Source organism: Dermacentor andersoni, chromosome 4 (genome assembly GCF_023375885.2).
Source record: "Dermacentor andersoni chromosome 4, qqDerAnde1_hic_scaffold, whole genome shotgun sequence".
In the NCBI taxonomy this organism is placed as follows: domain Eukaryota; kingdom Metazoa; phylum Arthropoda; class Arachnida; order Ixodida; family Ixodidae; genus Dermacentor; species Dermacentor andersoni.
The window spans coordinates 149,437,618-149,465,116 of NC_092817.1; the positions used below are offsets into that span (position 1 = coordinate 149,437,618).

Genomic DNA, 27,499 nt, shown 5'->3' on the forward strand with positions numbered 1-27,499 from the left:
GTATTGTCAGTAACTTTGTCCGCATGATCGACTCGGAATCGCTTAAACATAAGCAAAGCGCTCCGCTTGACCTGCAACTAAGTTATCACGTGGTAGGAAGAAAATTAGGTCAGTGATCTTCCAGGTAGTATTATTTTGTTCCGTTTGCCTAGTCATTCAAGTGTTATGAGAAATGAAAACCCAGGTATTTGTGTAATATTTTGTACTCCTGCCAAATCCCAGATTAGCGAAGATGCTAGAAAAAAATGGCGAGCAAAATTTACAATCAGACGAATACATCTCGTAAAACGGCAGCATGGCACATAACTGTCCGCAGGAGGGTGTATAACGTTATTTCAAGCTTCTGTCTTTGCTCAAACGCGTTTTCAAGCGATCCACATGCAAATAACATATACATACGGAGATAGCGTACATAACATGGACCACAACAACGGCTTTTTAAACAAACGAGATTACAAAACGAAGGCCTACGTCGTACTCAAAGAAAAAAAAAAAGAAATACTTGCAGAATCAACGACACAGCTTTAGCGTCTGAGTGGATAAAACATTGGAACAAAAATAAATAAATAAATAAATTTGCCATTACTGCTCGTTATAGCGGCAAAGCATCCGTCGTCTCCTGGATTAGGTCCGTTGTCAACCTTTCTTTCACGATAATCACGATAATCCGTGCCGAACATCGGCATAAAGTTCCGGAAACTGCGTTGTAGTCTTTAAGCCGTATGCAGATTTTCCTTTTAGTTATTTCGCGCCTTACACCATTTCGTTTCGTTCTGTATATCACCAACCTCTCTAGATCCTTATTAGTCCTGTTTTTCCACGTCCCGCCCTCTCTACACGCACAGGCATGTGCCACAGAGCGATGTGCAGCTTCTCTCCAGCAGAGCGTTATCGCTCCACCTGCTCTCCTCGCCCCTCTTCTCTGAAATGTTCGAAGATGAGCCGATAGCCTGAATCTGGCGTTTCGCGAAGCTGCTGTTACTCTCGGTTTCGTTACTTTGCTGCTCGACTTTCGATGGCGCCGCGTCCTCTGCATCCTCAACACTGGAACGCCTTTGCTTGCTTGCTTGTTTGCTTGTTCGCTCGTTTCCGCACCGCCTTGGCCGGCACTGGACGCCGCCGTCTGCGTCGAAGAAGGTCGCGGACGAACTCCGAACGCTCTTAGCAGATAGATCCGAGATTGCGTGCGCTCCGATTTGCGCTTCCGCCCGTTTCATTCGCTTCGGCATGAATAATCGATTCGACGCGCGAGCGCTGCAGCCTTCTTAGCGTGTTCGGAGCGCAGACTATACTTCGCGTGACGCGTCCAGGGAAGAGGGGCATGAAGCGGGACAGCGCCACTTAAACGCCGGCCGCTCGTACACAATCACCGACGTGCGCGGGACCCGCTAGGATAACTTCTTGTCCCATCGTGTATATGTTACGGTGATGTCGCGATACCGTTTTCGCCGGTCGCAGGAGTTTGTATCTGCCGGATGCCCTGCCATCGTAATTACCGCAGTTTTACTCTGCTTGCGTCACTACCTACCCGGTATACTGGCGTTATCATGCAGACGCGCCAGTTGCGGTTAAGAAATCAGGTTGTGCAAAGCCGGACGGTGGTCTAGTGACCCGTCCCTCGGACACTGTGTATGCTGACGCAAGATGGCGATCTAAGCGAGTTTGTTTTCTTCTTTTCAAGAATCAAAGCAGCGCGGACGAAAAACAAAGGATAGAATAGGGTAGCGCTATACAGGCCGTGTTCTAGTACTCACCGTAGACTGCAAAGTAGACGGCTAAGTGGACAGCAGCCATCTTAAGTCTCGTTCCAGTTCTCACGAAGACGCCAAACTAGACAGCTTCGCAAAGACAGCGCTAAAGTCAAAAGCGATGCAAGCTACTTTCCTGTCCAAACAAGATGGCGGCTGAGCAGGACGCTTGGACAGACGACAGGAAGGTTGTCTGCGCACAGAAAACGTAGACACGCTTTCCAGCGCCCTTAATGTAAGTCACATCGTGTTTTTCATAGGTTCGCAGGCGTAAATACTTCATATACAGAAATAATGTACGCTTTTCTCAACTTTCTATTGTCGCCGCGAGGCGGCGTCACGTCGCAGAGGCGTCTCCCGTACGCCTTCCGGACGGCTAGAAACGCGTTCCATTACATGGCCTCGAAGCTGTCCCGCCTGTCTCCTTAGCTGTCTACGTAGACTGTCTCCCATGCTGGTCAGAATTGGAACACGCCCACAGTATGCTTTTCTTGTCGCTTTCTCGTTGGGTTGTTTGCACTTTCTTGAAACCTATACGAAAGGACCGTGTAGCGCAGTTTACCCAACCTATTCGTACAAACAAACAAACAAACAAACAAACAAACAAACAAACAAACAAACAAACAAACAAACAAACAAACAAACAAACAAACAAACAAACAAACAAACAAACAAACAAACTCTACAGATGTGTTCAAATCCGAGCAACTCATCGTATACGTCAAGGACAGCGAAGCTGTGTAAAAGATGAAACAGCTCTCGCACACTTTGGAATTCTTGAGTCTATTTTGCCATTGCCTGAAATATACGTGTCCTTGCAGACGCTTCACTGCATCCGAGCTGAGTGCTATCCGCTACATCTGATGCATGTCAATGCGTCAGCCTCTGACGTCCAGGTGCGCGTTCTCGCCATGGATGAAGGAAAAGTTAGGAGAGAACATTGCATCACGCAGCCAGCCTTGGCGAGCGAACGCTCCGTGAAGCCCATACATTTGCTGAATGCTGGCCCACCACGTGACCCACGTTTGTTTGTGGCCTGTCATTCTCGAAATTCCGAGGAGAATAACTCTGTCAAGAATGTAAGGCAAGGTGCGAGCAACTTTATATACTGATAGAATGGTGTGACAATATAACCCGCATATACCGCATCTCATATAGCAAGGCGTGGCATATTTATACATATGCCTAAATATATACGGGAATAATCGCTCACGGCTACGCCGGCGCCGGACGCCGACACCGACGCTGGATTTTCTGCAGACGGAGCCTTTGCGCGTACGCCAAAAAAAAAAAAAAAAAAAAAAAAAAACGTTGCAGCCGACCAACGCGTTCCGGAACAAGCGTTCGCGAGTGGTTAAAAACAGGAAAGCAGCCACAAGTTACTGCGGCAGAAGGGTTGAGGGAGCGGCGCAGAAGAAAGAAATGAAACAGAAAAGAGGATGAAGAAAAAAGCGAGAAATTTGGCCTGAAATACCTAGATCACCGTTCCCCCCGCACACTTCATCGCGCTTTCTTGTTTGCACAACGGCGGCAACAACGACGGCGGCGGAAAATTGCGCCACCGCATGGAAGCGGCGTTTAGAGCGCGCGCTCTCCTCGAATCGGAGCGAACGGTGCGAGCCGACGCGATCTCCACCTAACCGAGCGGAAAAGAAAAGCAGGAATAAATAAATAAATGAATAAAGTAGCCAAGTATACCGAGAATAAAGGGGGAAACTCTAGACGTTGCGGGGAAAGATTGAGGAAAATTGCGGCGTGTACAAGCGAACCGGCGGTGCGATGAACTGTCTCAAAAAAAAAAGAAAAAAAAAGAAGTTGTATATCGCCTCCTTTTTTCTATTCGCCCTGTGCGTCTGAATATGCGCTGGCCCATCGAAAAAGAAAAGTGAAATAAGAAAGGACGTCCCATGCGAAACGTTTGTCGTAAATAGATTACGACGAACACTGTTGCAGCAGAAAAATTTCATCTTTTTTCAGTTACCCATTCGTTCGTATAAATATCTATCTGCGTTCAAACTCCCCGATTCTTGACCCATCTTCCGCTGTGGGTACGTGCCATATCTTGAAAGGTCATCATCATCATCATCATCACCAGAAAGACCGAGACGTCGCCGTATGGCTGGCTGGCAAAGCCATATCGCCGTTTGTTTGTTCAATTCATTTCGCAATCAAAACAACGAGACCGCGCGCATATCGATTATGTCATGCACGTGTACTTGGTAGGCGCCAAGGCTGAGGAAGAAGGCAGAGTGAAATGTGCATGCAACATTTGTGTCGTTTCATTTATTACCACCTTATTAAATCGGCATTAAATTAAGGGGGAAGGGAATGGGAGGAGGCTTGAACACAAGTAGAGTAGCAATGAGTACTACATGCATGGTTTAAATAACAATAGAACTGAAGGAAACGCCGTTATGACTTGAGCGAACCACCATATTATAAAATTGCTACCGTCAGCTAACCACCGCTCGGTTTGGCTTTAACAAAGACTTGTTTTTATGGCCCCTCGCTCATTCTGTTATGATTTAATGCTGGAGTTTTGTTGCTATGACCAACGTTACTAGACTAATTGCACCTATTCTAGTAACGTTGGCTATGGCAACATTACGCATAGCTTAACGTCAGGCACGGTGACTGCTTCCGAGGTTAAGAGTAGCACCCAGGCTCTGTCTCGGTGGCCCTGTGTTTTCTTTTCTTTTTCAATGTAGCTCTATAGAATTCATGCAGCACGCACTTAGTGTTCCCGTGGGTTCGATAGAGCTAACCAACGACGGACGCGTGTGTACACGTTCACTTCCGTTAAAATTACATTCCGGGTCGCATTACGTCGGAGTTGTCTTTGGGTGCCCTTTGGGAATAATATTTCCTGTACCGCGATACTGCTGAAAACACCGGATCATAGTTTGCATTGACGGTGTTATCGGGTTAAGCGGAACGCGCTTGCGCTGGAATTCTTTCTCCTCGTTGCCTATGCTTTACCAGAAATACCGAGTGCTGAAAAAAAAAAAAAAAAGAAAGAAAGAAAAGCTTCTTTTGTCCAGCTAGCCGAAGCAACCATCCAGACTGTGCAAGTTATCAACTTTTGCCGCGGTTAGTTAACCGTCCGCTGCTGCGGTGATGTTTGGTCGACGATCACGTTACGAGTTACTTACTAAAGCTTAATCAAAGCAGGATCACGCGATTGGTCGTAGCTTCTCGAAGCTTCGGTAAATATTAAAGACCTGGCTTAGGGCCAGAAACTTGCCTCGGTGAAACCACGACGAAAATACAAGCTCTTCTTTCTTTAGTATTTCGTTCACTTGACTCCGCGAAGTGAGTTCGGTCGACAAAACAGCGAGTGCCAGCCGTAACATTGTTAGATTAATTGGCTTTATCGGCGATGCACGTAGAGCCCCGAGAGCCCCGGTGTCGACATCTCTCGGGCGGCACGCGTACTAAACTCACGCGCCGCGTCCCTTCCCCGACGTTCTCGTTCACTCGCGCTTACCGATGATCCGCGCAATATCCTGATTAAAACGGGTGCGATCGTGGACGCTGTTTAACTGTACCGAAATGACGCCCACGGCCGCTCGATGGAAACGCAGACCGTGCGAGGCCGTCGATACACAATTGGCGCTATGTGATCGGCGCTTTTGTTGGTCCGGTTTGTCTCTTACGTATACGAGCGTGTCCTCTGCGTATTATTCTGCGCGTGTTTTTTATTACCGCTTTTCGCCTTTAGTGACGAAAGACCACCCGGAAGCGCTGTATATCTCCGCCCTCTCCATCTTTTCGAGTATATCTGTACAGCCTCGGCGACGCCTCGTCCGTATTGCCCCTTACTTCCGAGACGAATAATTATGCCTCTGCGATGTTCTATTTCTTATTCTTCTTTGCTGCACTTCTTCACGGGGCAAGCACGCGGCGAGAACAACGCATACCGGTGCGTCGACGTTTTCTTTTCTTCTTTTTTTCATTTTGTTCTTGTTTTTGACGTTTCCTGGGAGTTGCGTCGTTACGTTTTTTTTATTTTATTTTATTTTTATTTATTTTTTACGTTCGCTCTGATGCTGCGATATGCACGTGTGCCGAGAAGCGCGGCGCGCTGTCCGACTCGCTTCGAGCGTATCGCACCGGAAGCGCGCGACGAGGCGCATTTACGCGCTCGTTTATGCGCGAGGCGTGCGTTCTCCACGGCGCGCGTGCCTGCGTGGCCGCGCGGTAAGAAAGAGAAATAGTAATAATAGTCGCCGTCCCTTCTCTAGCAACAGCTAACCGGACGACAACGCCCCGTCTCAAAACCTCGGTATTTAGTAGGAGCGGGTCACTCCCTGGAAAAGTTAGTGGCGAGAGCAGCTGGGCGTCCTCTTCGTCGGCGGCGGGGCGATACTGTGATATACAGTGCGGCGTGTTTGTTTGTTTGTTATTCAAGGAGTAGCTCTGTACCGCCTGCAAACGAGAGTTTAACGCAGCGAAATGTGGCGCGGAAGCAACACTGAAAGACTGCGTTGAGCTTATCGCGTCAACTTTTTTGAGTTCACCGGAATGGGTTGTAGGGAGGAGGAGAACGGAGCGGTCGACGGACTTGCACTTGCAAGCATGCGCCGCGCGTTGTTAAACTGAATACGTTATGCCCGCCCTGCGAGAAGCCGCTTTGCGTACGTAATGGCGCCCTCGATTCGAAGGCGTCAGTGCGACTCGCCTGTAAAGCGGCCGTATGCACGACAACAAATGTGTAAAGTATACAGACAGCTTTCTGTATTGCAGAGCAAGATGGCGAGGCTCAAGCCTCGATCCTGTTACTTAATATCTTTGGTAGAGACACCATTTTATACTGTTGATACTGTTGCGCTCATTCTACGCATTCAACCGATGCTGCGGATTAAGCTCTTCCATTGTCGCGGGCGAAAACGAGGACGCGAGGTGTGTTCTGGTCCCCCATCCTTGTTTTTTGTGCACGGGCCCCGCTTGCTGTCTCAGTGTAAATAATGTACGTAAACCCCTTGTTCGAACTCCTCCTCGTAACATGTCAGTGCGGTGCTCGTGTCACGAGATTTCTGCGATAACTTTTAGATTCGACGAACAAGCGCTTCGTACTTTCCCATGTGATTGTGTCTTTTCTGCGCTATACCTTCCTGCTACATGTATATCTAACACTCTGAGCCTGGAAAAAAAAAGGAAAAGAAAGATTTATAACCCTTTAGGGTTTTCTTCGAGACCCTCGCGAGTAAAGATGTTTCCGCAATATCTCGCCGAGAATCGCTGGAGATTTCCGCGAGATCGGTGCAGAGAAGCCGGAAACGCTTTTGCGCGGGGTCGTTGAGGAAAACTGTCTGGTTATATAGCACATAAACGGAAACCGTGATTCTTACTCACTTCTATCGAGCTCAGCGCATTATTTGATCAAGATACATGGCACGAAGCGTCGTTTCGGTTTTATATAGCTACTTATATTGCATTTTTGTTTTAGTCTTCCCCGGGATCCTGCCTTACTACATAGATTCGCCTCCCGTTGGCGTGACCGCCGCTTCTGACCTGCGCGTCTTCACAGGCTCTTGTGGAGTTCACGGTGGCTTCCTATAGAGCACGCGCTCTGTATCGGCGGCGTGTCGCGTTTGCGCGGGAAACAAGAGAAAATATAATTCAGGAAGGGAATTTCTTTTTAAAGAGGAATCCTTTCAGAATGCCGTCTATCGCCGGCGGTCCTTCCTGGTGGCACACATACATACCGAGAGCAGCTGTATAGCTATAGAGCTGGCGCGGCGGCCCTTTGACTGTTCCTTCTCCTCGGGCCCGTTCCTGATATATCTATCCGTTCTCGGAGGCTTCCTGAAGATGCAAAACTGCTGCGGCGGCGCGGGCGGGCGTCTTTCTTTCGAACCGCGAAGGTGATCGGTCGGGCGTGTCGGACGAAAAATTCGGCGTTCGCCCGCTCGCTCGCTGTGTGGTATGGGCACACATAGGTGTGCGAGCAGGGGTCTCCAGTCAGCCATGGTGCGTAAGCTCGGAGGTGCGCATTTTCGTGCTTGTGTGTACCAATGAAGATGGTGCGCGCGCGGCCGACCAAAGACGAGCCTAGCCGTGTCGAGCCGAGCCGAGCCTCCTCCTATACAGTTGTTGTCCGTGACCGCCGTATATGCGCGCGTGTCGGCTTCTGGCGCTCGTGTAGCGTGACGACGACCCGGCGTGCGATGTGCCGACGCTGTAGGCGGCGAAAGAAGTACGTACGCACACATACACACACACACACCGCGAAGCAGCTGCAGTGCGGACGGGGAAGACAGAAGCCTAAAAATAAAGCGCGTTCCGCGGCTCGGCGCGCCTTTTGTTCCGAGCAAATTTCGGCGGCGTCGCCTCGGGACACGCCGCGCACTTTTCTTTCCCCCCAATTTGCTCTTTTTTTTTTCTCGTTTTTTATTTCTGCGTGGTCTCGCGGCCACGAGACACCCGGAGGTTCGCTGGCGCACGTAAACTGACGTTTTTGTTCCTAGTGCGGCATGTGTTTGTAAGTGGCCTTGAGTCTTGGAATTTGCTGTTACAATTGGAAGCGAAGCCTTGCAGTGCGGTTACTGTACACGTGTAAAGAGGATACTAATCTGGATGTTGGGATGGCCCCTTTGGGTTGCCCTTGTTAAGCTTCTTGGCGACCAGCGAGAAAAGGCGGCGTATATAAGAAGATTCGCGGTTAATGACTGCTGCCAGCGGGCTTATTGGTTTTGTGACTACGAAATACATCCGGATTCCGGTTGCTCATTGTCTCCGCAAAAGCCTAGCGAAAATACAGATTATTCCTCTGCTCTGTGTACGCCTGTGAGGGTTTCCTGTGGTTTCTGCGGATAGCATATTGTGATGCCACTTCAAAAAAGCAAGAGGGAGGTGGTCAGTAATTTTAACGTGGGGTTTCTTTTTCGATGTCTGTACACTCGTTTCCGTTGCACTGGGTCGTGTTGTTATTGCGTATTTGAGCAGTCTCGAAAGAGACAGAGAGAGGGGGGAGGGAGGGGACGTGATAGTTGACCTTCCATGCAGTGACCTTACGACGACCAGTAATGGGAAGCAACGAATAAATGAGCCATGAGGTTCTTGCCGTCATCTTTTCGCTTTCGTGTTTCTTGCTGGCCATGCTCGCCAGATAGCTTTCAGTATAGACTGCGTAAGGCCGTTCTGAAGGTATAAAAAAAAATGAATTGTCTGCCTGAAATTGCCGGACAGCTTGTTAATATATACAGCAGATATGCCCGAACGTGGTCCCGATCATCCATGCGTTGCTTACAGCCGGATGGGGACTGTTCGTCCTGTCTTCGCCGCAAAAAGTCGCTTCGCAGGCTTCGACCAATTCTTTTATTCTCGACATTTTATTCCGCGCCGGTAACGGTGACAATTATTATACATTTCTTTATGGAACTTAAACGCCACCTTAATTCTATCCCTAATGTCTGTCTAATAAGCGCATTATACCATCCTGCGGCCATGTACTAATCTCCATCCGACGTCACTCTGGTGCTTCTCTACTTATGCACCACCAATCTTCGAAGCGTCTATTTCGAAGATAACTATTGTTCACCGGCCCCGCGAGTGTTTTATCCTATAGTTACAGTATTTAAACCCTATGGTTTCGTGAAGACTGACCTCATATTTATATACTTTTGTATGTATACTCTGACACTCTAACGAGGTATTTGCGCAGTTGTCTTCGCGATATTTTTGAACTCTTAGTGTAGCGCGGCACTCGCCAGCGGTAGCGTCGCCAAGGTAGTCGCTGTTGCTGCCACGTTCTCCGATCTCAGACTGTGTCCGCTCCCTTCTTTTCTCGCTGACGCAGGCGTGAGCGGCGGCCAGCAGGCGTCGCCGTCGTCGTCGACGACCCTGGCGCTGAACGGCGCGTCGCGGTCTCGCCTCTTCTCGCGCGACCGGCTCAACACGACCGACTACATGCACACCCTGGCGACGCTCGACCGTCGGCTGGCCATGGACGAGATCCTGGAGAAGCGGCGACGCGCCGTCTTCCTGCAGCAGATCCGCTGCCACGCCCCGGGAGACGAGGACGACGTCTTCCTCGAGGAGGGACTCTTCTGCCCCGAGCCCGCGGGAGGAGGGGCGCCGGGCAGCAGGCACGCGACGGCGCCGGCCAACGTGGACGACACCGCGTCCGCCAGTCGCATGCAGCACGGCGCGACCGCCCTCCTCTAGGGGGCGCCGCGGCACAAATTGCGCGCTCACGTTCCATGTTGTCGTTTTGTCTCGATTTTTTTTTCTTTCTTTCTAAGAAACCGATGTCGACATTTCGTGAGCATACGCGCTGTACAGTGGATGTGCAGTCAGTCGCAGCCACCCTTAACACGAACGAGGCTGTCAAAGCAAACAACAGGAACAAAGTTCTTGGAGCAGACGTCTGCCGAGCAGATCATGAGCCACGGCAACTGCCGTTCTTGTGTGTAGTGAAGACGGCGGCTGCACCGTGGGTATTGAAGCACCGTTATTCGCAGCACGGGATGTAGGAGTGCCGCAGAAGAGGAGCGTTCGTGTCAAGGCTGAAGGCTGACTGTCGCAGTGGTCCAGAACACAACCTACGCTGAATAGACCGACCGAGAGCGGGTCAGTCCGGGACGCCCGGCAGTCATGTGTTGGTGAATTTCGTTTCCGATTTATATATATAAAAAAAAACCTAAACTTAGCACTCTCGCGTCCTCCTCGTCCCTCCATAATGGGGCCACATTGCCGTTGCGGCTCCTGGTGGCTGTGTGACGGATTATGTGCAGCACGCTTGTCACCAGCTCACAGCGGCACTGCTTGCCAGGTGGCGTCGCGGTCGCCAGTGATCACTGAAAATGATTGTACGCTAGACGTACCGTTTAGCTGTGGCTATGTTACCTGCACTCCGTTGGTGGAAGTGCTCGCCGCCTTTTGACCAGCGTAGAAGTTGTGTTCTGGATCGGCGTAGCAGACATGCTCGAAAACCGCTGGAGATCGGTCTCTTCGATTGTGGCGGACAGTTGGTGGCGGGAGCATCGCAAGCTCCCTGTTTGGGGAGCGTGCGCGGGGGAATAGTCCTGAACCGTGTGAAGAGGCGCTCGTGTGACTTATGTCGAGCGCTGATGAAAGGAGCGTCCGAGACACAGGACTGTAGAGCTCGTGACATGTGCTCCATAAAGCGCTTGGTATTAAGCGGCTAGCCACAGTGGGTGACAGCGTCGTGTGCCACACACCAACGCTCCAAACTGCGATGACCGTAGGAAACTATCATTGCGGAGTCGAAGGGACCGGTCAGAAGCGCTGTAGCGTACAAGGCAGGAGGGGCATTGGAAGACGCATCGAGAGTACAGAGGTCAGCTGGGGACGGTCACATGACCAACTGCGGCGAGTGGCGCTGTTTAGCACGCACGGGTGTTGTCGGGACAAGCCGTCAACGCCGTGTCGTCGAATTCACCAGTCACGTGCCGTCGGTGTGCAAAGCGTCCCGAGCCGATCGTCGTACTTAAAATGCCTTATCCTGTGGCCTGCTGCTCAGTTTCATGTTTTGCACACAGACTTGTACAAACGTCAGAATTGTACAAAACGTCGTGTAGATACGTTGAAAGCAGCCGAATCTCTGCGTAGTGCTGCAGTGTGGTTCTGCAGTACGTTTGTCTTGTATTTTTTTTTTTTCATTTACGTACACGCCCGTTGTGAAATTGGCTCGCTGTCATCGGTTCGAACACCGCCCTAACACCGCTGCATCTCCGTGAACATCGAAGAGTTTCCAAGTTCACCGTTGCTTTCGACCAAATGACCTTGGTCACTGTCGTAGTTAACGTCGCGACCGCGTTAGAAGAAACAAAATATCGCCTTTGTAAAAAGCGGCAATACTGACAATGCAAAAAGTTCGTCCATGCCCGGACCGACAGCTTTTATGTTTTTCTCCCCTATCTGAAATGACCGACAATGCGGGCAAATCTTGGGTGAACACCGGCCGACAGGGTAGAGACGATTCCTTGATGTACGTAACCGGCGCGAGAACTCTAAATTTGATTGCTCGTGTTTTGCATTGTTGGGTGCTTTGTAAATTTTATTTCTCGCAGCGTAGCCCTCGACAGCTCACCGTTCGGAACTGCTGTCTTGCCACGCACTTGTTGGTGCTTTCTAAAGAAAGCCAGGAAGGTTATAAAGTAACCGGAGGGGGCGTGACCCGCTGTTTCACTCGTGAAGACGAAAGCTCGTGAAGTCAAAAAAAAAGAAGTACGATAAAATCCAAGCAACTGGTGCCACTGTGGAAAAGTTTCATTGCGCCCGTACGAAAACTGATATCAGTGCCGACGTCATCGTTTTACTGTCTTCTCGTGGTGATTCGTGTTCAGTTCTGAGCCAACACCAACCCTGCTCCCTCCGTGCCTGCACCACACCTTCGCAGATAAAAAAACGCGCCATTCACGAGGAGTCACCCGACAGGTTGCGCCATCTCGCGGAGAAAAGTTTCAAGTGACGCCGCCTTGTAGTCCTCGCCCGGTATTGTGGCAGGTTGAGCAGCCAGCGCTGTTAAACGAGATTCCCTGTAATCGCATTCTGCTCACTTAAACGTTTTAGGCGACAGCTGTTTAAAAACACCCGCGACACGTACCGGGACGTGTAGCCTGACGGCTGCAGCTGTTTGTCTGATGCCGCGGACGGCCGTTGGCTAACCTGTAAGACGCATCGGTCAGTACACGAGCCTGCCCACCGCTTGGTGCTTTTCTTTCGAGCATGTGCCTCGACCATTGACCCGTGCCCTATAGTGTTGCATCTGAGAACGCATCCGAGTAGACGGGCACGACATGCTGATTACTATCTACGCCGTCCGAACGTTTTGCAGATCGGAGACGCATTTCTGCGTGGAACGCTTTGTAGAATTAGCCGTTTCGTCACGATGCCTCAGCAGAGGCACGCGACCGGCTTCCCATGGTCACACACACACACACACACTCACACACATAATGTATCCCGGTTTGCAATTGAAACCATGTGCTCATTCGGGCCTCGTGCCAAAACCGTCACGGCGGGGCAGGAACCTACAAACGCGACCTGCCTGCCTGTTTGGAGGGGGGTAAGATACCGTTCTAAGTGCCTAATTGTTGACAAGGTGCTTTTCTTTTGGCTTCAGGGAGAAGTGAAAATAGGATTGAGGCGTGTTCGTTTTCGATGTTCACTCGGGAGGTCACCATTTCTGACATGGCTGTGAACTCCAAATTGTGTCTCAATTTTTTTCTTCTTCTTTTCCGTCTAATAGTGATGAGCGCAAACTTAGTTCGAAGCTTGGTAGGGGGTGTTTTTTTTAATTATTAAATTGTACGCGCGAATAAACGTGCTTAGACGTAAACACCCCTGGTTCTGTGGAAACCTTAGACCGCTGTTTAGGGCTGGTCACGAGTTGTATGCTAGTGCACCCGTCACTATGCACTCGTTGAAGACTGTGCAGACCCTCTCTTCTGTAATAACGCGTTCACGTGCGGACCCTAAAGAAATGCTTGCAACGTACTCTGTTCGCGATTCCCATGCACCATAAAGAAGTGTTCACATTTGACCCAGCGGACGATTTTTCTTTTTTTGACGGCAGCTACAGAGAATTCTGTCTTATCCACTGTTTATTGTTATATTATTTTTTTTTCACGGAACTGTACTTGACCACCCCCATAGTTTCTGCAGTTTATCAAGTTTGTAAATCGGCACGTTGAGTGCACCTGTACATTTTTCTTGCTATATGTGGCAAGGCACACTTTTTCCACGCATGAAAGAGAAGAAAGGAAGTGTAACGAAAGTGTCTACTTATTACTTGTCAACGCAAATTCGGAAATGTGTTTGCGTGTCTCGTTTATGAGCGTGGCGCTTCTGGGGCACATGCTTGGCAAATTTTGTTTCTGTATTGTATTCATTGACTCGGAGACACCGCTTGGACGGCAATACTGGAACTGTTATAACTTAATTAAATCGTCGTTGACGCTGTCATGACTGAAACAAAAGAAAATGTGGAAGACATTGACGAATGCTGTGTTTGGGGAACTCTCGCTTCGCTCGGCATTTGTCTACAATCTGCCAATCAGATGAATCTATTTTTGGTAAATAAAAACGAGAAAAGAAAATACCAGAAAATCGGAGTGAGTGTTGTCTTTCTGTGTCTCTCTCTCTGTTCTTGTTTTAAAAAGTGACTGTTGGCGGCAGGATTGCAGTGGTTATCTGCCATGGCAAATAACAGGTTAAGCAGACGACAACACGAAGAACGGGCATTCCACCGACACCTCCTGTGCCGGATCCGTTTACAACTTTCCTAGCCCAAAAATATTCCCTGCGTTCCCGCTCCCTCGCGTGACCTCACAAGATAGGAGTTTTCCTGAGAATAACGCTATCCCAAAGCCCCTGAGGGATTTCAGGATAACCATTGCCCCTGCGGTCACCTGCAAGTGGCATGGCTTCATCGATGACAACACCATCTGCCCCAACTGTACGGCCGTCACAAGACACCGATGTATACCACCTGTTGTGAACTTGACCATGTACACTAGACATACGGGTGCCTTTGCTCAGATGGTCTGGCCGCCGAAGTACTTCAACCGGCATGCTGACTTTCCAAAGTGGAGGGAAGGAGGAGGATGATGAGATTTTAATGAAGAGAAAGGAGGACAGGTCGCGCTTGTAGAGCGTGTCTCTAGCCTGCCATTCCTCACTGGGGAAAGGGGAAGTGGGAAATACAGGGAAAGGTAGGTGGCGGGTCATTATGTTATGGTACAATGAGCTATTATATACACGTCTAATATGCGGATGCGCACTCTAGGCGCAATACACGCAAGAGTAATCTTGTCCACACAAAAAGTTATCGCGCAAACACATTTCTCACTGACTGCACGTCTCACAGGTGCTAGATGCGATCGTCTAAACCAGTCTCGTGTACAAAGTTCAAAAGTGACTTTAAGGCACGTTGGGCACAGTCAACTCTTCTCCACGCGCCCAAAAGCTTTTCTTCCGGAAAGGGGCGGGAGTCCAAGCAGTCAACAATAGATTTGAGTGTTCTTCGTTCGGCCGCATATTGAGGGCACACGCAAAGTACGTGAGCTATTGTCTCGGGAATGTGACAGAAGCTACAGTCATGGTCTCGTGCTTGTCCAGTCTTGTGAAGGTATCGGTGAGTGTATACCACACACATCCATAGTCGATGAATGAGCGTTTCCTGGCGCCTCCGCAACCGAAGTTGAAGTCGGAATCTTAAACCAGCGTCAAGTCCATGGATGCGCTCTTGCTGATGTTCGGGGTTGTCCCAGTGTCGCGCCATAGAAGTTTCGGTGAAGTTATGAAGCAAGACGTTGATTCCTTACCGAAAAAAATGAATTGCTATAATGTTTCCGTCAGTGTGCGCCTTTTTTGCTTCTGCGTTGGCCTGTTCATTTCTAGCTATTCCACAAAGGCTAGGAATCCACTGCAGCACGATGTTATGCCCGGAATGAGACGCCTCAGCAAGCAGAGACATGATGTCATAAACTAGAGGACTGTATGCAGTCCTGTCATTCATATAATTGCTGATGAGTTGCAGTGCTGGTTTTGAGCCACAGAACACTGTTCACTTCGCGAGGCTTTGCTGCAGTATGCGGCGAATTATACTTCTCGAACTCCGGTCAACTCAGCTGCTGTAGACGACGTTCTGTGTCCTATCTTGAACCGTTGTGCGATCTCCGTTCCAGGTACCGTGTAAGCCGCCGCGGAAGAGGTCTGTGTCACAGAACCAGCTGCAAAAACATGTTCGGTATATCCATACATGTAAGCAATGTATGATAACGCGAAATGTTTGAGCCCAGCAAGCGGCATTTTCGACTCCTTCGTTATTCCGGAGATTGAGAGTCTCACCGTTGACTTTGCCATCGTCCAGAGTGGAACTTGGGGTATGTCATGCAGTTCGCAGTCCGACGGCAATAAGTCTTGCGGCGACAACACGGCTTCTGAGTAGGCGGCGACAGGCCGTATGCTTGTGACGTTCGTCAGTGGATGATTCCTGTGTCTGGTGAGTAGCCTTAGATGAACTCGCAATGGTTCACGTTGCAGATCAACTGGAGAGCCGCGTACGCACGGGCCTCTGTAATAGTGACCCAAGTAGACACACATCGTGGTAGCCCTAGGCAAATTCTCAGTGCGCGAGCCTGAGCACTTTCAAATGTGCGTACAGCATTTGTACTAACCCGAGAAAGTACAGGGGCACTGTAGCGGAGGTAGCCAATTAAAAGTGCCTGGTAGAGCTGCAGAAGAGATGATTTGGATGGGCCCAATAATTTTCCAGACATGTCGAATCATTTGAGTAAAGCTGTCCAGCTTTTTTTTCTTAATGCAGAGATGTGCTTCGACCAAGATGAGTCACGGTCGGTGATGACTCCGAGAAACTTTTAGTCGGTTACCGAAGGTATAATCTTCCCATCAATCATAACGGGGTAGCAGGCCATTGACCTCTGTGTAAATGCCATGGTTACAATTTTCGTCGGTGAGAGCTGCAGTCCGCGACTCTTTAGGTATGTTGTCGTTATGGACACCGCGCGCTGCAGCTTCGTTTTAACTTGCAAGCGCGTTAAGCTCGTGGTCCATATACAGATGTCATCTGCGTACACAGAGACCAAGACTTTGCCTGCGTGTTCTTTGACCAGTCCAATGAGAACGACATTAAATAAAGTTGGGCTCAGTACACCTCCTTAAGGCATTCCGCGATAGACGGGATGGTTCGTTGTTTCACCGTCTGGAGTTGTCATGAATATCGTTCTCTCTTGAAGATAGATGGCTATCCACTGATGCATACGGCCACCGATGCCACATTCTTCTAGGACATTTAAAATTGCATCATTTAGAACGTTGTCAAAAGCACTCTTGATATCAAGAAAGACAGCAGCCGTCAATCCACGGCGACGTTTCTGATGTTCAACAGTTGTTACTAGGTCAGTGACGCTGTCGATTTACGACCTACCCTTTAGAAAACCTGTCATTGCGTCTGGATATATATTACGCTTCTCCGAAAACCACTCCAGGCGCGTCAAAACCATGCGTTCCGTGCTTTTACCTATGCAACGGGCAAGCGCCACATGTATGTGAGAAAGCACAGTCTCTTGCCTGGTTTCAATAATGCCACGAGCTTGCTTGTCTTCCAGTGCGCAGGCACAGTTCCCGAGGACCAAGAAAGATTGTATAAAGCCAGAAGCTGTTTAGTCGTTCGAGGGCCTAGATGGCGCAAGGTAGAATAGGTAACGCCATCAGGCCCAGGCGCACTTGAGTGTTTTGAAGAGGAAGTCGCTGCAGCATGAATGGGAGGTCGAGACGATCATCCATTCTTAGAAGAGTGCACCTGAGTAGTGAAGCTACCGCTGTTGTAGATCCGGAGAGGTGCATGCAGAAATCTTCCGCGATTTCCTTCTCACAGCGCGTCTGGATGATAACCAAAGCTCGGAAGGGACGTAGTTGTTGTGGAGATGATGGTAGCGCTCGTACAACATGCCATATTGTGGACAACGGTTTTCTTGGATCCATGCTGGTGAAAAGCAGCCTCCAACGTACGTTGTCTGTCGAGCTTGTCTAAGTATCTTTGAATTTTCTTTTGCACACGGCGTGACATCTTCAAGTCTGATATCAGCTTAGTTCGCCTGTATTTCCTCTCGGCGCGACGTCAGACTGCCCGCATCTGTTCATATATAACGTCAACGGATGTTCTTAAATTTGATGTTTGGTTGATGCGTGTTGTTGCGTGCATTGCTGCTGTAATGCGCTCTTCAATCTGTTTCGGAGAAATTATGCAGTTGCAGGATTCCTCCAGCTTGTTTTGAAAAGCATCCCAGTCAGTGCGTTGCGTTTGAGAACTTGTGAGTCTTGTAAACCATCTCAGTTGTACATAAGTGGGTAGGTGATCACTACCATACGTTTCAGCATCTGTGCACCAGGCAGCAGAAGACGAAAGGCATCCTGAAGCGATAGCCAAGTCGACACAGCTGCTGTACTTTGTGCCACGAAAAAAATTTGGTGAACCATCGTTCAGGATGTCAAGACCATTGCTGCTTGTGAAGTTAAGAGGTTGCCTTCCTCGAATATTTGTGACCCTACTACCCCAAAGATGGCGGTGCGCGTTGAAGCCACCGACAGTGATGAGATCCTTGGCTGAAGTCAAGAACAAGTTTCAGGTGTCCAGAGTCAAATCTTCCCCTGGGACAAATATAGGGGAGAGATGACTCGTCACATTGCCGTATTGAACTTGCTGCTCAATGCAGGGTCACATTCATGTTTTTTTTTTTTTTTTGCTAGCCTCAGGTAACCCTCCTCGGGGAAAAAAAAATATGTATTTTGAACTTCTGCATTTACATGGAAATAATCACCCACAAGTGATCTAGATTTTTATTAGAAAGCTGAAGCTCCCAGCGTTTTTTTGCAGTCCCTGTCTTAGAACGCCTCCAGAATAATAGTTACGTCATTAAGACATAACCTGGAGCTAAACCGTGGTCTTCCATAACATATATGAACCGAGAATGCAAGAGGCGTGGACCACGTACGCGCAGTATAACATAGGGCAATCGAAATTCTGCCACGCTCCACCTGCACTGTTCTCAGCACCCTTTTGACGCCATTTTGGGAGCATTGTAGAGAAGTAAGTGGCATATAGGTTAATGGACCCCTCACTAGGCCCCATAGAAAATTTTGGTTGTACGCTAGAAGTTGTGTGTTTTCTAGGGAACGTTCTGTCGCAAAAATTTTTCAAATCGGCTCATTAATAGCTGAGATATAAATATTTCAGTGCCGCGAAACCATGATTTCAGGTGGCGAGCTTGACTGTCAAGTGAGACACTCTCCATTGGCACCGTCTAACCTCGGCAAGCGAAATTCCTTCCCTGCGTTCCCCCATACCGGACCTCAAGGATCGCTTGACGCATGCATCACGGGCCCCGCCTTCATTTTTTTTTTCGCCTCGCTTCTTTCTTTCTTTTTTTTTTGTGCGGCGCGGCGCACTTCTGCTGACGGCGTCGCGCGCGAGCTGTTGTGATTATCTCGTTTCGCGCAGCGCACGATTTTGCGCGCTGTGCACGAGGACACCCGACTAGCGGTATAAATCAGTGCTACACGAATACTGAGGCAGACACAACTGGATCACAGCATGATCCCGCGCTGGAAGACGGTAGAAAATGACATAATTTCGGTGTCTGCGTGCACAACTGCACAGCGTGAGAACAAGCAGGCGAAACGGAAGTACGTCTCTCTTGCTGCGGTGCGAAGTAAAAAAAAAAGAAACACGCAGACATTCGGTTTGTGTGTTTTATTATTTCTCTAAGCTTTACACACACAGACACACACACACACACACACACACACACACAGGCTCATAGCCTGGATATTTTGCTGGAGAATAGTTGAAACGGCGCGTGATCGCTCCTGCCTGAATCCAACGTCGCCGTCGCTCATACTCGTAGTTTTCACGAAAAAATAATAGAATTATAGGACTATATTACGGCTTTTTTAGTTATGGCAATTAACCACGCAGGAATAACGACGGCCTTCGAACTTTTTTTCGCGGGTTTTGCGCGTCTACCGCCGTACAGCATGCGTTTTTTGTTTTCATTTTTTTTGTGTGACTAAAAATCTCGCGCGATGTCCGCAAGAGGGCGTTGTGTGCCAGGTCGAAACTCATAACATCCATCCATCTATCCAAACTCCAGCGCTAGTTCTCCATTGCGTCGTAGACAATCATATTTTTCTTTTTTGCCGAGTAAATTTCTTGCGGTATAAAACTGAAAAAAAAGAAAAGATACATCGCATGCACATGACCTGCGTACATATATGTGTGCATCTCGAGCGCGCTCCCGTGACTTTTTGACAGGTCATGATGCATGGCGGAAGGAAAACGCTAGGAAGGAGCGTCGCGCAACGCGATTGAAGTCAAACATGGTGGCCCGACACCTGATCGCACGCTAAAGTGCGCAGTTGGTTTTAGGGTTCCTGCTCTGTAGGCCGAGCCACGGCAGGGCAGCTGAACAAGCGCGCACAGAATAAAAATTATTGACATAACTACTGGGAACCAAACGTCTCAGTAAATCTCGATTCTTGCTTCGTGATCTCGACTCAAGAGGTCACGTAGTGGGCCACCACTGAGGCTTCACGGAGCGTTCGCTTGCCAAGGATGGCTCGGCGGTAGAAGCGTGGACAACTCAATAGTCCGCTTCCCGCTCCACCGAGTAAGTGAAGAAACGATAAGAGTAGTGGTATTTCACTGGCGGCCCCGAGGCCCCCCCCCCCCCCCCCCCCTCCCCGAAACGAGGCCGTACCCCGTAACCTCCCACTTAAGCTACACCTCATGTCTCTTCACAGAGTCAGACTAGAGTCAAGCTCAACTGGGCCTTCTTTCCCCGCTGATTTTGCCAAGCCCGTTCCCTTGGCTGTGGTTTCGCTAGATAGTAGGTAGGGACAGAAAATGGTGGTGGGCAAATAAAATTACATAAAAGAAAGAAAGGTATAAGCCCTGCCTGCTGCACCTAATTATCGCAGGCTGCCGAATTAAAGAGAAATGAATAGGACATAAAGTGGATGTCAAATCATAATTTGGAAGAAAAAAAACAAAGGAAAGAAAATGGGGGGAGAGTTCTACCACCAGGGGACCACCTCCAAGGGAACGGGACAGCAATGCGGGATTTATTCATAAAAGCAGGAAATAGATATAAAATGAACATAACATGTCTTCGTCTTGACTAACAATAGTTCTTCTTAGGACAGTGGGAATTTCGTTAATCCATTCATGCGCGCCACTAATTAGATGACGAGGCATTCAGCTACCATGGCAGCGTGACGTAATGCTCTCTCCTTTTTCCTTCCTCCATGTCATGATGCGACAAGTGAATGCTCTTGTTCAAATTGAAATTCGGTGCGCCGTTTTCCTCGGACAAGGAAAGTTGCACACAAACGTATTTCCACATGCGTGGGAGCGCACGCAGGGCAGTCGGAAAATGACAATCGTCGACGTGGTTTCCGAACTTGTGATTTCTTTTTCAGGAGATTAGGTATACATATTTACGCCTAGAGAAGTCCTAGAACATAGAATTTGCCTAAATATCAACATTATACAGTGTAATTATCTGTAATTTTGCGCAAAACAAGCCTATTGTTGTGCGATCGCCTGTGAAGCTCATAGCGCAGTCCTCCAGTGTGCTATAATATTATATTAAATATTGTGTTACATGTGTTTTGCGTTTCTTGGGTGGTTTTAAGAGTATGCATGCTTTCAGTAGTAATTCGCAGGGATTAAGGCGCGAGAAGTATGGCACATAATTTGGTTCGCGGTCATACCGTGTAATTCAGTATATTGTTACGTAAAGAAAACACTTTATACAGAGTGTATTTACTCTGAGATGCAAGGCTCTGAACAAAACGGTGGACAGCTCGCATTCAGAACGACACCGTTTTCTTCGTCGTCTTTGCCCAGAGATGTTTCTTTCCTTTCGCCTTCAGTAGTGTCGTAGCATTACTCCGGCGCTGGAAGCGCCGTCTAGGTGCAGCTAGATATGTTGATCAGAGAGAGGATCGTAAGCCGTGAGCCTGCTTACATGAACTATGTCACCGGGCATGATCGCAGCTGGGGTAGTAGGAGAGACAGGAACGATCTCGTATTGACGTCCGTCACTTGACGCACGACACGATAAGGACCGATGTATACCGGAATAATAGCTTCTCAGGAAAACCTACACGACAGAACAGGCACCACAAGCCAACCAAGAGAACGGGTGAGAAGCGGATGTTTTGATTGCGGCTGTCATACAGGTGCTTCTCGTCGACTTGTGAGGCGGAGAGCGGGCGACCTGCCTGACGTGGTCGGCACGAGCGACGGCATCACGTGTGTACTCGCTGGGCGATGTGACAACAGGGAGGTAGCCAGTGGTAATCTGGGTTCATGGCCAAAAAGCAAGCAGTAGGGCCAAGATCCGGCGTTGTCGTGGCGTGATGAATTGTAGGCAAACGTTACGTAAGGTAATCGCGCAAGATCCAATTCACGGTGTTCCGATGGTAAATACACGGAGAGCATGTCTGTGATGGTGCGATTTAAGCAATCTGTGAGACCAATTGTTTGAGGATGATTGGAAGTGGTCAGCTTGTGCTGCGTTGAGCAGGAGCGCAAGATGTCGTCGATGACTGTGGACAAAAAAGTGTGGCCGTGGTCCGCGAACAACTGGCGTAGGGCCCCGTGATGTACAATGGCGTTTTGCAGCAGAAAATCGGCAACATCAACAGCAGAACTGATGATGGTGGTGATGATGATGATGATTAGCAGAACTGGTGGAGGGTGCTCGAGTGATCGCGTAGCTGGTCGCATGATCAGTCACACGGCGACCCACTTGTTGCGGACGCTGATTCAGGAAAAGGACTGAGAATGTCCAAACAAACGTTAAAGAATGGTTCGGTCGGTATGGTGATTGACTGAAGGGAGCGCGGTCGGTCATTTCCGGCGTTGGCATTTCTCGCAAGCGGCGACGTAACGTCGAACGGAACGGGTGAAACCGCGACAGGAAAAGCGGCGCCGAACATGGTCGTGTGTGCGGGATATACCCAGGCGCCCAGCAGTTGGTTCTTCGTGAAGCTGACGCATAACAGTTGAACGCAGGTGTCTAGGTACGACGAGAAGCAAATCAGGGCCATCGGGCTGGACATTACGGCGATATAATTTGCCATCCAAGAGGGCGAACGTGCGTAGTGAGGAGTCGTTAGGCGAAGTTGTAGGCGGTCGATCAGCGATCGCAAGGATTCATCCCGGCGTTGCCCGCTTCGAATCTGGAGACGTGGAGAGGACAGAAGGGCCAGGACAGACGTCTGAGGCGTGAGGTTGGTCGACAGGACAGCGAGACAAGCAGTCGCCGTCTTGGTGCAGACGGCCATACTTGTACGCAACTGAGTAAGAGTATTCTTGTACGCGCAACGCCCAACGACCAAGGCGTCCCGCGAGATCTTTCAGCGAAGAAAGCCAATAGAGGGCGTGGCGGTCAGTGACGACACGGAAAGGCCGGCTATACAAGTAGGGACAGCGACTTTGCGACCGCCCAGACGAGAGCGAGGAACTGGCAGCCATGGCAGCCGGCGTCCGTGCGCACTTCTGTAGGAGCAGCGGGTACGAAATGGGCGAGGATTGGTGGAGCAGTTAGAACGGCGATTAGTCAAGTAAGTACGTCACCGTGTAGAGGATCCCAACAAAAAGAAATGTTTTGTTTGAGATAGTCTTACGAGGGTATGCGAGGGGGGGTCGCAAAGTCTTTCACGAAAAGACGAAAACAGGAGCACAGCCCGACAAAACTACGGACGTCCTGGGTAGAGCGCTGAACGGGAAAATTCGTGACAACCCGCATTTTCTCCGGGTCTGGTCGCACATCGGAAGCGTTAACAAGATGACCAAGCATTGTAATTTGTCGAAGGGCGAAGCGGCACATTGAGGAATTTCGCCGAGGTCCAACTCGTCGGAAAATAGCCAGAATGGTCGATAGACGCTCAAGATATATATATAGGTCGCGAAAGCGGTCGAAAATACTGACACGTAGTCCAGGTAACACTAACAAATGGACCATATGAATTTTTGAAGCAGCGTGTTCATCATCATTTCAAAAGTTGTTGGCGCATTGCACAGGCCTAACAGAAAGGACCATGAATTGATAAAGGCCGTGCCATCACCAGCAACACGTATGGTCGGCGTCGTAGAGGGCGTTATAGGTTCTTCTTTAGGCAGCGGCGTAAAGTGGCCCTCATGACTGATAAATGAGCTCCAATGTTGACGAGAGCAGTGACCAGTAACACCGTCAACTTGGGCGTCAAGAAGACTGTGGTCTGTGGGTAGCGTCAGTAGAGGGTCTGTGGACGCCGACGACACTGCGGCTTCACCTCCATAAGCTGCACTGTCTAGTTTTCCGGCTACGAGCGTCCAGAAAATGTCGGGGAGGAAGAGCGGCGAGGCACGAGGGGAGCGGGATTGACGGCGCTGAGGTGATGGAGACCTGGAGTAGCGGCTGACAGGGATAGGAGCTTCAGTGGTAAGAGGCTAATGAGAGGCAGAAGAGTGGTAAACAGGAGCAGACGAACCTTGAAGAGTGGTACGGCGCAGATGGGTAGGGAAGGAGGGCTGGGATAAGAAGCTTCAATGGCGGCGGCAATAGCGAGAAATGTGTCCCTCCCGGCGCGAGTAAAAACAGACGGATTGATCGTTAGGCGTTCTCCATTCTGAAGGATTCCGAAAGGGCGAAGAAGGGGTCTTGGTCCGACAAGCGGCAGCCGGAGAGTATGGCCGAGCATTCGGACGAGTTAATGGGCGCACGAATGGGAGGCCGATATTCGCAAACTCTTCTGTAATTACCGCTTGAATCAGGGAAATCGCTGGCATTGATGGGTCGTAGGTGCGCGAAGGAAAAATGGGCTGTTGAAAGGGGGACTGACAGGCAGATTCAAGCTAGCGGTGGACAATGCAAGTGACGTTGTCATAGGTGGGTGGCTGGCAGGGAACATCACATGACGACGTTGCAGTCGTGCTTGGAAGCCGGGTGAACTGTCGTGCTATTCGGCAGCTTTTAGCTTGTTCATACCACCGACATTCTTTAATGATGATATTGACAGTGTAGACGTTCGCGTAAACAAGCAAGTTGAACGCATCGTCTGCAATGCCATTCAACACGTGCGCAACTTTGTCCGACTGATACGTGTGGTAGTCAACCTTGCGGCAAAGAGCCAAGACGTCCTGAATGTAAGCCACGTACGGCCCTGTAGACGCCTGAGCTCGAGTCGCCAGTTCTTCTTTAGCAGCAAGCTTGCGACCAGAGGTTTGTTGCCGATGAGGTCGCGGATATGCTGCTTAAACGTGTCCCCAGATGGTAATATCGGATTCGTGCGTCTAGAACCATACTCGTGGTGTGCCACCGAGATAGAAGAGAACATTGGCGAGCATGAGAGTCGGGTCCTGCCTGTAATTTGTGCTCACACGTTCGTAGAGATCCAGTCATCAAAGTCAACAACATCAGCTTGGCCAGAGAACACGAATGGATCACGGGCACGAGGCAGAAATATACAGGCGGGAGCCACGGGAGGTGTCGTCGGCGGCGAAGACGATGTTCCGTCACTGGAAGACGTGGTCGCAGTAGCGATGGAGCGGCCACTGTGGCGCTTCGCGGTGGTGCACAGGGAACAACGCGTACCTCCACCAAAAATGTTACGTAAAGAATACACTGTCTACATGTTGTTGTTTACACTGGCTTTCAATAAAATGGTGGACAGCTCGCATTCAGAACAACACAGTCCTCTTCATCGTCTTTGCCCAGTGATGACTCTTTCCTTTCGCCTTCAATTGTAGTGTAGCATTATCTTTCCATCCTGTTGACTTCCGCAGGCAGAACACTGCACCGATCCCAAATGTGGTGCCATTTTGCGATACTGGCTATGCACGCACGCGCGGGTGGACAGAGAAAAAGAAAATCGTGTAGTGAACCCTATTCCATCAAGATCTCTTCGCCGTGAAAGCAAATTTTTCACTGCCTTATAGGCACGCAGGCGTGCAACCCTACATTGTCGAAGATAGATGTGCGCGCGACGAAGCACTTTGCGCAAGCCACACACTAAGCCCTGCTCAGCTAAAGTGGCAAAGAAAAAAAAAGGTTCTTCGCCAGTTTCGGGCTCTGCAAAGTGTAAAACACTATATTGTTTAATGCCACCTATATCCTGCATTTTTAAACGCGCGCATGGATCAACTCCAGTTACGAGTGAGCCGTAAGCCAGCCGAAATCAATCGTGCGCCAAGTGCACCACGTTGCTTGGGAGATCCTAAAGGGCGTGCATCGTACCATTGTATTCCCACTAGTGGTTTGAATGCGACGGGAGCTTTTGTCCATTACTATGGGCTCAACCGCAAGGCAACTGAGAATTGAGAGAAAGCCAACACTAGAGCTTGCTCCAAATGCGATGGTCTCTGTATGTAGGCATCACCACGCAGCCGGTTTGTTATGTAGTGCAGCGCGGTGCTACGGTGACGAGAATTCTGTCAGGGGTTCGGACGTCTTCGTAAGGTCGTGCCTCTCAGCTAAGGTGCACTGTTTGAGCATTATATATATATATATATATATATATATATATATATATGCGCGCGCGCGCACGTGTGTGTGTGTATTTATGCATTTATGCACATGAACAGACGAAATTAGCTACAGTCGTTATTTAGTCATTAGATAACGCCCCGCAAAGCCTCGTCTACAAAAAAAAAAAAAAAGAAAGAACCTTCCTAAAGCGAAATTTGAGCGCAGCTCTATGCGTGCACATGTTTTCATTTCACGATATATTGGCTGGCGCGGACAAGCTGCCTCCTGCGGCACGTTCCAAACGGAACGAAGTGTGGCGTGACTACCTGGTTAATCGGGAGATCGCGAGAGACAGCGCGTGGATGACGCGGGGGCGCGATTCACAGCAGCCGCTTCACAGGGCAGACAGACCTGCGCTAATGCAGCACCGTTGTGTCCATACATGGTATTAGTGGCCTCGTCGGTGAAAAGATGGCGTGCGCTACTCTGGCGCCATCTCATAGCCGTAATCGCTGCAGAGCCCGTCTTGCGCGGCACTACGCTTTTCTTCTCAAGCATTTGCTGTACCCTCCTCCACCGCTTTGCGCTTCATGACTCCGCTGCACCCTCCGCCTCCGCTTTCCTCCTTGCGCTATGTTCGCTCTTGCCGTCTTTCATCGACGCCCCCGATCCGCTCCGCGTTCGCTCTCATCTTTCGCTGTGCTCGTTTGCTTGATTACGAGGTATGACGTCGAGGCTCGCCACAGGAACGGGTGCCTAAGAGCTAAGAACGGGCGCCTAAGAAAAGGAAGAACCAAACGAAAGCCTTTTTTTTAGCCCTGAAGTACACAAGGAGAAGAAAAACAAGAAAGCAAAAGCCAGTCATTTGTACATAAAAATATTGTCGTAGCTGAAATTTTGTCAAGTTGCAAATTCTTTTGCTTATATAAATTATTCCAATCGCTTGAAGCTATTCGTGCATGAAGATCTTTTGCTAGCACTTGGAACGCGCGAAAGTCGACGGAGAAAGGAAGTGTAGTTATTTGAATCAACCAATTAAGAAACCAACAGACCACGAGAAATTCATTTCCGTATCTTTTAGCGCCAGCGCAAGTAGCCACGGCAGGCTCGGGAGTGTAGCCGATGAAGCCCTGTCGCCTCACTCCGTCGGAAGCTAAGCTGAAAAGACGTAACGTTCGATGTGCTTGCCGCCAGCGCCCGTTAGCCGTCATCGAAGACAGACGTGCGTTGCATGCGAGGTGGAACTCGTTTAGCGACAAGATTTATGGGCGCTCGCTGTGTCCGGTTGCCTAACGTCGCCCCCCCCCCCCCCCCTCGCGTGAACGTGTAACTGGATTCAATGTGGGTCAGAGCCGACAGCGGCGTGCAAGAAGGCAGTCAGTGTATCATAGGACGCGTACTGCTAGCGCTGCTCCATCCGGGGGTGTAGGTCAGATGGTAGAGCGCTCGCTTAGCATGCGAGAGGTACTGGGATCGATACCCAGCACCTCCAAGGCCCTTTTTTTTTCTCTCCTGCTTCAAATTTTTTTCAGGATATTTTTTTTTGTCTTCTCGGGTTCTCGTACGTTGCGGTGGAGGCAGAATCAAAACCACGAAAGTGAAGAGATAACTCCTGAAACAAAGTTTAACCGCTAGGAGAATAGAAAAGAGAGAATCGTTCTCGTTTCTCCACACCTAACGCATTATCACGCGACGCACCAGACTTACACGGCGGCATGATATATGATATACACTGACAGA

The 27,499-nt window shown here is 49.6% G+C and overlaps 1 protein-coding gene across 1 annotated transcript in view; it reads left to right on the forward strand.

The window, feature by feature from the left end:
• Positions 1-13,826, forward strand: part of LOC126537907 (uncharacterized) — a 74,937-nt gene extending 61,111 nt beyond the window's left edge. Inside the window, exon 2 of the mRNA XM_050185014.3 lies at positions 9,550-13,826. Coding sequence (XP_050040971.1) covers positions 9,550-9,917 — 368 coding nt within the window. The 3' untranslated portion in view covers positions 9,918-13,826. The remainder of the gene's footprint in view (positions 1-9,549) is intronic.
• Positions 13,827-27,499: the final 13,673 nt, after the last annotated feature.